Source organism: Lycorma delicatula, chromosome 9, assembly GCF_047948215.1.
Source record: "Lycorma delicatula isolate Av1 chromosome 9, ASM4794821v1, whole genome shotgun sequence".
Taxonomy (NCBI): domain Eukaryota; kingdom Metazoa; phylum Arthropoda; class Insecta; order Hemiptera; family Fulgoridae; genus Lycorma; species Lycorma delicatula.
In genome coordinates this window covers 12,123,361-12,136,111 of record NC_134463.1, presented here as the reverse complement: position 1 = coordinate 12,136,111, position 12,751 = coordinate 12,123,361, and the positions used below count along the sequence as shown (strand labels likewise).

The following is a 12,751-nucleotide window of genomic DNA, read 5'->3' as shown; positions in this document are numbered from 1 at the left end:
TCTGGGTGAACAACCTACAATGGAATTTAGAAAAAACATTTCAAAATGATTTATTATTAAATCAGTAAAAATTTATAAAAGTTAGCAAAATTTCAATTTTTTACTAAACAAACATGACTTAACATATAAAATTAAGTTAAAATCTCCTCAAATGGGGACTTTTAATTCAAAATAAAAATAATTAATTTATTCTACCTCTGACTGAAAACTATTTACCCTCTTAGACTCATTTAAGAAAAAATAATGTTTTATATGGATATGCTGGAACGTAAAAAGTTAGTAAATTTATAAAATTCCTGGTTTTAATGATGAAAGTAAATTACATAAAATTAACTTTCTCATTTACAGAATAAGAATTGAAAAAAATATATTTATAAAAAAAAAATTAATACAAAAATATTTTAATAGCGAGAGATGTGATTTTATGAATTAAAACAAATCAACAAAATTATTTACATTAATATACTGAGAATTATTTTTTGATAAGTTAAAAAAACATTCACAAATAAGATTTTCATATAGAATAAGCACCTTTATAAATATATGATATCTCTTTATATTATCTACTTCCTCATCCGGTTTTTCTGACATTTTTACAGAATAAAACTTCCAAATAAACAACATTACCATTACATGTCCACACAAAAATACAATCTGTACTTGTGAATGACAAACATGATTTTAGTATTTTTGGACTGTAGTGCTCTCAAAATACACAATTTCTAAAATAAAGGGAGGAAATTATTTTTTATAACACCCAGTAAATAAAAAATTATATTTTCACATCCTGCCACATTTATTTTTTTTTTTAGTACAAATTATTAGCCTTAGCATTTATAGCACACTGTAATAACAATGTAAAGCAGCAATGAAAAACGTTGTACTTGAACTGCTGCTGTAATAATAAAAATGCTTTGATTTGAAAATAAACCAATATTTGCAGCAAATGTCACAGGTTAGGTTAAATTAATTTATTAATGTTAAGTTGTAAAAATTGGTAATAACAAAATATTCTGTAACTCTTTGATTACTATTCTGTTCTGTTTACACCTAGATTGATGAATTAAAAAAAACACCTTTCCATTACCTCTTTATCTTTAGAAGGCAGTTTTGGCACTTTCTTTTGACCTAATTTATTCATGAAATTTAAATACTGTTTCTCTTTATTATACTGTGGATTTTCAGGTGCACTAATTTCTGGTTTTTCTTCTGGATTTTCTAATGATTTTTGTTGTTTTTCTGTATCATCAATACTAGTAGTGCCACTTTCTGACGAATCATTATTAATTTCTTTTTCAACTGGTGGTATTGGTACATTCTGCTGTAGTCCTGAAGCGGTAACTAACCTTCTAAACCTGCAAGAAATATGATTAATTAATAACTAACAAAAAATAATTACAAAATCTAATTTATGCACAAAATAAATATGATATATGACTAATAGTAATACTCTAACACTCATTCAAGAGCAACTGCATTTATATTTATTTATTTATTCTCTCTCTTCCAAGCCTGACGAATAGAATGCAAAACCTTCTACATAAAACGCAGACACCACTTTATCACAGAGGGGTTGATTAGTAATGAACTGTCAACGTCCAGAGTATAAATTTCTTACTATTTTATGAGCAGAACTTTATTTATTATGCACTAACACTTATTTTAGATTTTGAGGCAGTTTTTCTCACCTCTCACCCATTCAAAAAGTTTTGAAAATATTGTTTTACAGTAATTAAAGATATTTTAAATCTAATTTTGACAGCCTAGAAAAAATCTATAAATAAAAAAAATACAAATAAAGGTTTTGAACGCAATAGCCAGAAGATCAAATAGGGACAGAATAAGAGACTATTAGACAGGAACTTGGGTTAAAATAAATAATATTAATGAAGGTAGAAGAGGATTGATCAAGGTGGCTGGAAATATAGAACATAAACAAAACAGAATTGCACAGAAAGGACCTTCAAACAGAGACTAAACAAAATGGGCCAATAATAGGAGCACATGGAAATTTTCTAATCTGGAATCCAATTCAGGAATGTTTTAAGGGCAAACAAACCAGATGATGTAACCTACCAACTGCCAATAACCTTTGACCAATAATAGACAACATTTGAGATGAACTATAGACAATGTAGTTTTTACAACTTTTTATTAGAAAGGGTATAGAAAATTATAGTAAACAAAATACATCAAATTTTGTAAGCACAACACATAATAAATACGATCAGCAATATAAGTTTGTAAAGGGATTAAAAAAACTTAGGAAAACATGAACAAGACTGAGGACATTAGGAAAAGAAAAAGTGATTGGATACAGAATGGAAAAGTCAAATAGGAAAAAAGAAAAATAAACAAATAAGCAAGTTATTTGTTAAATACACAATGGTCACAACTCTGATAGCACTTCAGAGAAAAAGACAGATATGTAGATGTAATCATACAATGCAACAGCAAACAAACCAATTTAGTTAAGGTATATTTTTGTTTTTAATTAAAGGTAAGCTCTTGATATTTTAGGCTTTTAGTTAAAAGCCTTCTTTTATATTATAAAATCATACCTTTTAAAACTCTTCAACACTGTAGTTTACAAATATATACAATGAATATTTTTCTAACCAAGCAGTTTTCTAACTCACCAGATTTCCTTCTGTCGATCACACCGTGCAAATAAATAAATACAAAATTCATTTAATATAGAAGGAGAGATTCGTACAAAATCTTCTTCATCTTCATCTTCATTTCCACTATCACTTTGACCTGATTTGGGTTTGTCTTTTGTCAATGGATCTTCAGAACATAACACCAACTCCCCTTTTCCCTGGAAATTTAAAACAGAATATTTTAACAGCAGTTAAAAATCTCAAGAAATCTTTTTTAAGAATGTCATACTTAATTTTTCTCTTAAGTAAGAGACTATTTCCTAGTACTAAGATGTTTTTACTGGAAAATAAACAAAGTTTACAAATTTGTTTACAATGAAAAATGATTTTAAAATGAGGTCATGTACCAATAATATTTATAGATACCAATATTTTACCATACATGAGTTTTTTTGTTTTTTACATATTTAATGATAGTAACAAAAAAACTTTACTATTGGTCAACAAATGACTCTCTTAAATCTTTGTATTTCTTAATATTTTGAAGTCCCATCAGTCCAAAAATAAAAAATATAATAAAACATCCTATATATGTACATTGTTTTGATGTGCTTTGCTTTACACCTTAGAAAAGTAGGTTTAATCTACAATCATCAAATTTATTATTGCAGTTTGTTACTATAGATTTCATTAATCTTTTGAAAAATCAGTTAAGAATATGGGAAGATATTTATAAGTACTATAGCTTTAAGAGGGGGACTTTCACAAGTTAAGATGTGGCAAGAAGTTTTAAAATGAGATGGACTATACACATAGGATAGTCAGTTAATACAGTTAAAATTATTTAATTATGAAATCTTGTCACGTAAAGCCCTTATCTTTGGTATAATTTTTACTTTCCAGCTGCATTTCTATTACTGCTGCAGCAGCATAATGTAGCTATAAAAGAAAGTAAATTGATCAGCCAAATTTTTGGTATTACAGTTTTGGCAAATATTGATGTGTCCCAATCCCCTTACTCCAGTCCAGAAAAAAAAAAAGGTTATTGAAATTTCCAGAAGATGTATAGATGTGTGTTGTTAGCCAGTATTTTGATTAACATTTTTTGAACTGGCTTAATGTAAATTCTTTGAAAATGGCTCAAAAAATTTCTATATATATGAGGCACCATTAATTTTCAAACAAAATTAAAAACTGGAAGAAGTAGTTTCTGCGATTTTTAATTTTTGTACATTGGTCGTAGAAAAGTTAAGCTTTAATATCATTAACGTACTTATTAAGTAATTTAAAATTCCACAGTTTCAAGTCAATTGGATTTAGGCATGGAGGGATATGCAACATTATTTCTAAACAGTTTTTGCCTTGCATTTCAAAACCCACTGAACAAAAAAATTGAAATTTTGAAATATACACAAATATATATCAGAATATATACACAGTAATGATTGTTATTTATGATCAGTAAAATAAAAAAATACTTTAATGTCTCTTCTTGTTTAAACTTTTTGATAAAATTCTTTTATTCTGCTTTCTCATCTCCTTTTTAATACTTGGCATTCTACAAATTTCACATAGACTCATAGTTCTTCTAGGGCTTCCTTCACTGCCTTCTTGTATAAAATACTGCTGAAGTCTGTGAATGAATTTTTTTGCATCTTGTATAGATACGTAAATCTACATTAGGATGGGCAGCACAGTTATCAATAAACAGGCAAATATTTTGATTTTTTTCTGTAACGCATTGTCCCAAGCGCTCAGCCAATCATGAAAAATTAGACTTATCATCCAGGCTTTTTTGTTAAAATAGTAGTGCACAGGTAAACTTTCCATTCTTACCCACTTAAAATGTCATGGTTTATCTGATGTAACAATAACAAGAAGTTTTAATTTTTCACTACAACATATTCATACTACAAAGCACAGTAATTTGGTTCACTGGCTTTTTTTAGCTAGATAATGCTATGTGTTTGTAACAGAAAGACCCATCTGACGTAGCACAATAAAACATGCCCGTTTCGTCTGCATTACAGATATCATTGTTGAATATTTCTTCATTATTTCAGAAAGTATATCTTCCATGATTTGACACTATCAGTATCAGCGCTTGCCTTTTCACCATGAGCATTTTTAAATTTTATTTTACGTCTCTATTTCCAAGACGACAACCAACCATCAGTTGCTTTGAAATCACAGTGTCCCAGTTGAGCAGTTGAGCAAGGGGTCCAAATTCTTTTGGTAAAAATGTTTTTTTTTTTTTTTTAGCAATACTATAATAAGACCGTAATTTTTATGATAAAAATATTATTCAGTCAAGGGGGAGTTATTTTTACTAAGAATTTTTATTATATATCAATTGTACTTTTAATACTGCACAATTTTTTAAGTAAAAACATTTGATCAAGTTCGTCAAACTGGACCCAAACTTTTTAATTGAACATTCTGATTTTTTTTCACAATTGTACAGTAAATATTGCATAATTAAGTCATTAATATTAAAAAAAAACATATTTGAAATTTGAGGGGGTACCAAAAAATAACCAGAATTCTTTTTTTTAAATTTATGTATTTATTATTTTTTTACAAAAAACCTTCAATCCCCTTCAAAATATTCTCCAAAACAGCTAATACATTTGTCCAATCTATTTCATTGTTAAAAACATTTTTTAAATTCATTTGTTTTGATGCCCGACAGCACCTTCCTTGTATTTTTCTTCATCTCATCTACATCAGCAAAACGCTTTGCTTTCATATCCCTTTTCAATCATGGTAACAAAAAAATTTGCATAAAGCTAAATCAGGTGACTAAGAGTGATGGGGCAAGGGAGTCATGCTGGTTTTTTTGTTAAAAACTGGCAAACAAAGAGCTTTGTGAGCAGTGCATTGTCACAGTGGAAAATCCAGTTGGTCTTCTACCACAAATCAGGCATTTTTTGCTGCAAATTGTTGCACAACCTTCTCAGAACCTCCAAGAAGAAACCTGGTTAACAGTCTGACCTGGTGGAATTCTGAATGCACCAACTCTCCTCTCACATTAAAAAAACAAATGATTACCATTATCTTGATATTTGATGAGTTTTCATAGTCTTGATATTTGACAAGTTTTTTGGGACAAGACAATGCCGCAGTCATCCATTGGCTTGACTGTTGTTTGATTTCAGGTTCATTAACCATAGTGCCATGATTCGTCACCAGTAATGACCTTGGAAATGAGATCTGGATCAGTTTGGGGCTGTTCTTTCAAAGTAAGGCATGCTTCCAAGCAACCCTCTTTTTGCTGAGCAGTCAGGGGCCAAGGCACAAACTTTGCAGTGACCCTTCTAGTCTCCAAATCTTGCGATAAAATTCACTAAACCAGGCTCCAAGTTACTTCAGACTTTTCAATTTATGATACATTGTCAGTCTTCAAGCCCAAATGGGTGAATTTTTTAGAATTTCTGTCCGTTCGGGAAATTGAAAGATATCCAGAATGATGTGGTTGATCATCAATCAACATTTTATCCTTTTTGATATGCAAAAACCACTCATACACTTGAGTTTTACCCGTGCAGTATCCTTGTAAGATGTTTTCAACATCACATTAGTTTCTGTGGCTTTTTCCCTGAGCAGGATGCAAAATTTACAATCAAACAGTGTTTTCATTGGAGTCCACCATGATAAAAAATGAGAAGCAGGTGAAACATAAACAGCTTTAACAAAAAAAATTCACAGAGGTCAGACATAACCCAGATTATGCCAGAAGGTAGAATGACACAAAAAAAGTCACTTGACACTCTCCTGGCAGGAGAACTGCATACCGTGGAAACTCCAACCGGCACAATGAGGTTCTGGTTATTTTTGGATACCCTCTGGTAAAAATTTGTGAAAGGTAAAGCCAGGAAACTTATTGAACCCTTTGTTGGTTTTTTATGTTTTAATTTTCATTCATTGTAAAAATAATAACTTGCATAATATAAATGTAACAACTAATGTAATATCATTTTAAATATATTCATTTCTATAGACAGTTTATAACAATCAGTGTCATAGAAAAAAACAGTTACTGTATGATTATAGTAAATAAACTACCCAAAAGTTCTAAACAATGTAGTAGTTTATTACTAGTTTAAGTAACAACTAGAAAAGTAACATCGAGTACATTTTGAAAGACTTAAAAGGTTTTGTATCAACATACAACTGTACATTGGAAAGGAAGCAAAGCTCCAGTAAGTAAAGGAGTGAGACAGACTTGAACTCCTTTGCATTGACAGACATTAACAGACATGAACATGAAAATGACATTAACAGACATCGATAGACATGAACCAATCCCCTTTACATTATGATTTGTAACAGAAAGATACAATATAATAGTGAAACTAAAAAATTTGAGAACCGATTAAAAATCAGGAAAAGAGAATTCAAAATATTAAGATTCACAGATAATACAAATACTTTGGCTAAAAATTCAGTTTTAAAGTAAACTTATCATATATAATAAAAATAAAGACAATGAGTTATTAAGTCGACAGAACGTATTTTTCCTGGGCACACAATGAAGTGTTGTCATCAGTGACCAAACACAATATTTATATAGTAAACAATTAAATATTAACTTAAAAATAACAACAATAATACAAAAACACAGTGTAGATGAAAACGCCTGTCACATGCTCAAAATAAAATAAAACCACAATGAAATGCAATATTTAAAATTTAACTTAAAAGAACAAGAAAAATAAATTGACTGAATGAATAATCAAATTTTTGAATCTAGATGCAAGCCCTTAAGAAATCATGACATTTGATAACATTGTTGCATTGTTCCCCAAGATATTTTGAATGTTAGCCCCTAGTTTAAACTTTTGACATAATGCTGCATAACAGACACAGTCCACAGTTGGCAGTCACAGTGAACACAAATGGATGCATTGATTTGAGTCATGGGATATCCATGAGTGAGCCTTGTGTGTTCTATTTGTAAATGGCAAATTAATAAGGTTGGCAGAACAGAATGAAACAGAAAATTCTATAAAATTTCAAAAGTAGAATATAAATTCCACAATTTATGTGGGAAAATTGAAAAGAATAAATGAACTGAAGAAGATACCAAAAGCAGGAGTCAAGGAAAGCCATTATGCAGAAAAATAAACTGCTTGAATCAAATATAAATTAATGAATTAAAAATATTTTTATGAAGTATAATGTTTTCTAGCAACAAAACATGATTTGTAGGATGGCAGAAAAATAAAGAACACATACTTTTCAGAAAAAGTATTGCAGAAAGATGTTGAAAACTGAAAATGAAAGGCATTGATAACATATGAAATAAAGAAGTTTTGAGCTTAAGAACAAAGCTCACATAGAATAACATCAAGGGTTACTAGTTAGTTCTATAAGGAAGTGTACATACAGGGTTACTAGACAGTAAAGGGATAAAAGATTAGAAAATATAGAACAGGCAACTGAGGCGGGTATTGGATGTAAGAGATATGTTGAAACTAAACATGTTTCTATGGCATATAAAAAAATGATTAAAATACCTCAGGTTTATCTCCTTCAGCACATTTATCTTTAATTTTTTCTTCTTCTGGAACAACTTGTTCTAAAAAAGTAATAAAAAAACATGTATAGTTTTAATTGATGAAGTGAATTTATTATCATTATATATTAAATTTAGCTTATTTAACTTAGTAAATTTAAAATTATAGAATAAATTATCAATTAATAATTAAAATGAATAAATTATGAAAATTTTATGTTACGCTATGTCATTAATTAACTGTTGGGTTCAGCCTGTTGTTTCTAAATAAATAAATAAATTAGCTGATTAACTAAGATTACATAGGGATTAAGAGAACTAATTAACAACTTCCAAATAATATCAGTAATGCTTATTTCTAACAATATGATTTACAGTTATTTTAAAAGATCATATTAAAAATTGGATCTAGAACTAAATCTTATAAATACAGAGTGTTTCAAAATGAATATCGGGGTTTTAAAGCTAAGTAATATTTCTGAAGTTTGACAAACACTGATAAATTATACATGAAATAAAAGAGCAACTCAAACAGTTTTAGCTATGTGCAAGCTCATAAACTGTTTTCTGTACCTTCCATTTGAAAGCGCTAGTAGCAAAGATGGCGATCCCCAACAGAAAGCATTCTGTATTTTGCAGTTTGCAAAGTTGTGAATCTGTAATTACCGTTCAACATGCATTTCATTTAAAGTTCTGTTGTGATCCCCTGAGTGGCCAAAAATCATTCGTAGATGGTATAAACAATTTGAAACCACTGGCTGTATTTGTAAAGGGAAGAGTACAGGATGACCGAGTGTGTCCAAAGACAATATTGAACGTGTAAGAGTCTTTGGCATACAGTCCTAGGAAATCTGTTAGGAAGCTAGCTACAAATTAGCAATTCCAGTGATGTCTGCGTGGAGAGTTTTAAGGAATCGCTTACAACTGCGTTCATATTGTTTACAGCTGTTACAAGTTCTAAAGCCTACAGATTATGGTTTGCATGCTAGCTTCACAAATGACGCACTGTGACAATGAAGAGTTTCTTTATTGTGTTGTATTTAGTGACAAATACACATTTCATGTTAATGGAAAAGTATGTAAAAGTAAACACTCATAATGTATGTATCTGGGGATCAGAAAATCCTCAAAAAATATTACAGTGTGAGTAAGACTCCCCAAAACTGAATGTTTTTTGTGCCATATCCTGACGGCAAGTGTACGTTATTTTTCACAGAAACAAGTGGTTTGGAATGAACTATCTTGATATGTAACAACTAGGCTCTTTCCTCAACTGGAATATGAACCACAGAACTTTATTTGGCAACAAGATGATGCACCTCCTCATTGGCATAATGCTGTATGAAATTCTTCTCAACCGCTGGATTGGTTGCCAGGGACCAGATGATGGGGCTTGTTTGCCGTGGCCTCCATGTTTGTCTGATCTGACCCCGTCTGATTTTTTTTCTTTGAGGGTTTATAAAGAATCAAGTTATCACCATTATCAGCAGATCTACCGACTTGAGACACAGGATTGAAGCAACTGTCACATCAATTACTCCAGACTTGCTGATTAAAGTACGGATGAACTCTCCTATCAGTTGAATGTGACATGTTTGATGAATGGTGCTCACATTGAACACTTAAAGGAAAAACTGTTTGAGTTGCTCTTTCATTTCATGTGTAATTTAACAATGTAAGTAAAACCTAATATTACATAACTTTAAAACCTCAATATTCATTTTGAAACACATGGTGCAGTATAAATCCATTCCACTCATCCAAACAAGTAGAGATTTATACAGCATTAACATGTAATAAATATACATACTAATCAATTTTTATGAAATTTCATAAACTGTTTGTTTAATTGGTAATTATGATTTGACTTTTTAATTTACAGAATTAAGAATTTAATTTATTAATTTTTTTTTTAATTTTAGATTTACATTTTTCAAATTTACTGAGTATATTAAAAATCAGATATCATCAATTAAGAGCATGTTTAAATACAAGTGTAATTTGCCAACTATTCAACAATATCACACTGATCCCATCCATTCCCAAGAAATTTGAATATATAGTAGCCATACTAGGAAAAACAGGAATTTTTAGGGCTACTTTTGTCAAAATTGAACTTATTATACATAAAGTTTGAATTTATTATTAACAGATACAGTAAAAATTATATCAAAAAATTTTCATATTTTACTTCACACGTATTTTAATCTCAGTAAATAAAGATTTTATTCTCATTAGTAAATAATAGATTACACAGATCACTCTAAAGAATAGATATGTACACTATTCCATAATAAAAATAGGAACTGTCCCATCATTTGCATAAATGGATAAAGAGAAACTAATAAAATTTTGATTAAAAAATCATTACAAAATATTCAATTAATTATAAAATTAAAAAAAGTGGTTAAAATCCATACTAATAATTTAAAGAAAGTAAAATATATGAAGATAATAAATACAGAAAATAACTAAAAAATAAATCAAACTGTAGACAGCATTCTTGAAAATTATTTGAACAATATTTATGAACATGTTAAATAGAAATAGAAAAATTCAAGGATTTTTTTTTAATTGTATTATTTAAAAACTCATCAACAGAGTAAAATATTACTTCTGTAAAGGAAGTTCTATCAATATTATTTTAAATAAATTAGGGGAAGTTCTTTTAAATGGTTTGATAATTAAAAATAGCAATACAAGCATGATAAGGCCCTTTCTTGTAACGCAAAAAAAATTATGTTGAGTTACATAACAGCAACTCTGATATCTGGTTAGACAGAAGAGGATTTTTTGATTTTCTAAGAATAAATGACTATTGTTTTTAGCAAAAAAAAAGAAGAAGCTCTATATAACTTTCAAATTACCGTATTTATTCGAGTACCCCTCCGCACTATTTTTCTTGGAATTGGAGAGAAAAAATAAGGATGCAGGGCTTATTTGAAACATAGTCTTTAGCGAGGATAATTTATGTAAAGTAAACAGGTGGATTGATATCTCTATTGCAATAGACAATACAATTGCAATACAGATGTCAATCCGCCTGGAATTATTACTTGGTCTGTCATACCCTTTTTTAAAATGTCTTTCACTTTATCAGTCGTATGCCCCCCGATAACTATCCATTACAAGCATACCGGTATTTTTTTTATTAAGTAAATCTCTTGATCGCTTTTGCCATACACACCTGATCCAATCTAAAATGAAGGTTTCGTCCATCCAACCTCATTCCTGTGCTCTGATAACTCCATTTACCTGTACAGTAGGAAGAGTTTTTCTTTTAAAAATAATCTACGGAGGTAATTTTGATCCATCAGAAGTAATGCAAAGCATAACACTACACCTTTGTTTTTCATTACCACCAGTGCGAATCGTAACACTTTTTTCACCTTTTTTGTTTACGGTTCAAATAGCATTTCAAAATATACAGGGTTTGATCAGCATTTCCTATTTGAGAAGGCAAATAGCCTTTATCTTTTCTAAGATTTATTATGTATTTGTGAAAATGTAATATTTTTTGTTTTTAAGCATCTGGAAGTCGTTGAGAAATGGTCGTCTTTTGTCTTATTGACAAATCATTTCGTGCAAAAAATTGTTATCCATCCACGGCTTGCTTTATAATCAACTTTATTCAATGATTTAGCGATTTCACGAGCATATGATTGACACATTTCTGTCGTAACAGCATAACCGCATTTCCTTTTTTCCATAACGAAGTCAAACAATTTTTTTTTTATGTCTGTATTTTGGTTTTAAGCCATGAAAAGCCCTTTTATTACCAGTGCCTTTCACCAGAAGTTGTTTCTTCTTACACCAGTCTCGAATGCAGCTTTCATCTATGTCAAATTTTCTTCCTGCTGCCTGATTTCCAATTTTTTCAGCCTCTTCTATAACGTGCAGTTTTTCATTTACTGTAAAAGATCATAGATGCTGTCCTTTTGTACTCATTTTAATGTCGTAATTAAAATAAACCACTGTACTAAACTTTATAAAATAAACTAACCACATAAAATGCACATAACTGTCCACATATATAAACAGTACAATGACAATGACGAATAGAGAAGATGACGATGGGTAACTGATACTGTAACTGTAGTATCATTAGAACCGGGTACAGCCCATAAAGAATGAATCAATTTTATAAAAATACTGTAACTTCCTTCCTATCGATCATATGAACAGGATGTTAATAATTAAGGATGTATTCTGTATAAGTGGCATCCAGTATTGATAAATGAAAGCCTAATGTAGCAATATTTATGTGACTGAATTTAGGTATTTCTAAGAAAACGTTTACATAAATTATCCTGGCTAAAAGCTATGTTTCAAGCAAGCCCCACACTCTTATTTTTTCTCTCCAGAAAAACGTGCGGGGGTACTCAAATAAATACGGTAATTTGGAAACAGAAGTTCCATGCCTTATTCACAGTTTCTCATATATCACTTATGAAAAAGTGATTTTGAAAAAGATTTGAATGGAAAAGTAAATAAAGCTAGCAGATTTTATAGAATATTCATAGAGTAGATTGAATTTCTAAATGCCTATGTTCCCTTCCAGCAGAAATATATTTTTTTAATTTACACACTGATTCATTTCATAAAAGATTAAATATAAAAAATACAGTAT

General features: G+C 29.8%; 1 protein-coding gene across 5 annotated transcripts in view; it reads right to left on the bottom strand.

Moving 5' to 3' along the window:
* The window catches only part of LOC142330127 (testis-expressed protein 2-like), a 115,296-nt gene that overhangs the window by 15,265 nt on the left and 87,280 nt on the right, over window positions 1-12,751 (bottom strand). For all 5 annotated transcript variants that reach the window (XM_075375211.1, XM_075375210.1, XM_075375213.1 and 2 more), the window contains 3 exons: window positions 8,123-8,184; window positions 2,640-2,821; window positions 1,088-1,355 (listed from right to left, as the gene is read on the bottom strand). In XM_075375211.1, the coding sequence (XP_075231326.1) occupies window positions 1,088-1,355; window positions 2,640-2,821; window positions 8,123-8,184 (512 nt within the window). The remainder of the gene's footprint in view (window positions 1-1,087; window positions 1,356-2,639; window positions 2,822-8,122; window positions 8,185-12,751) is intronic.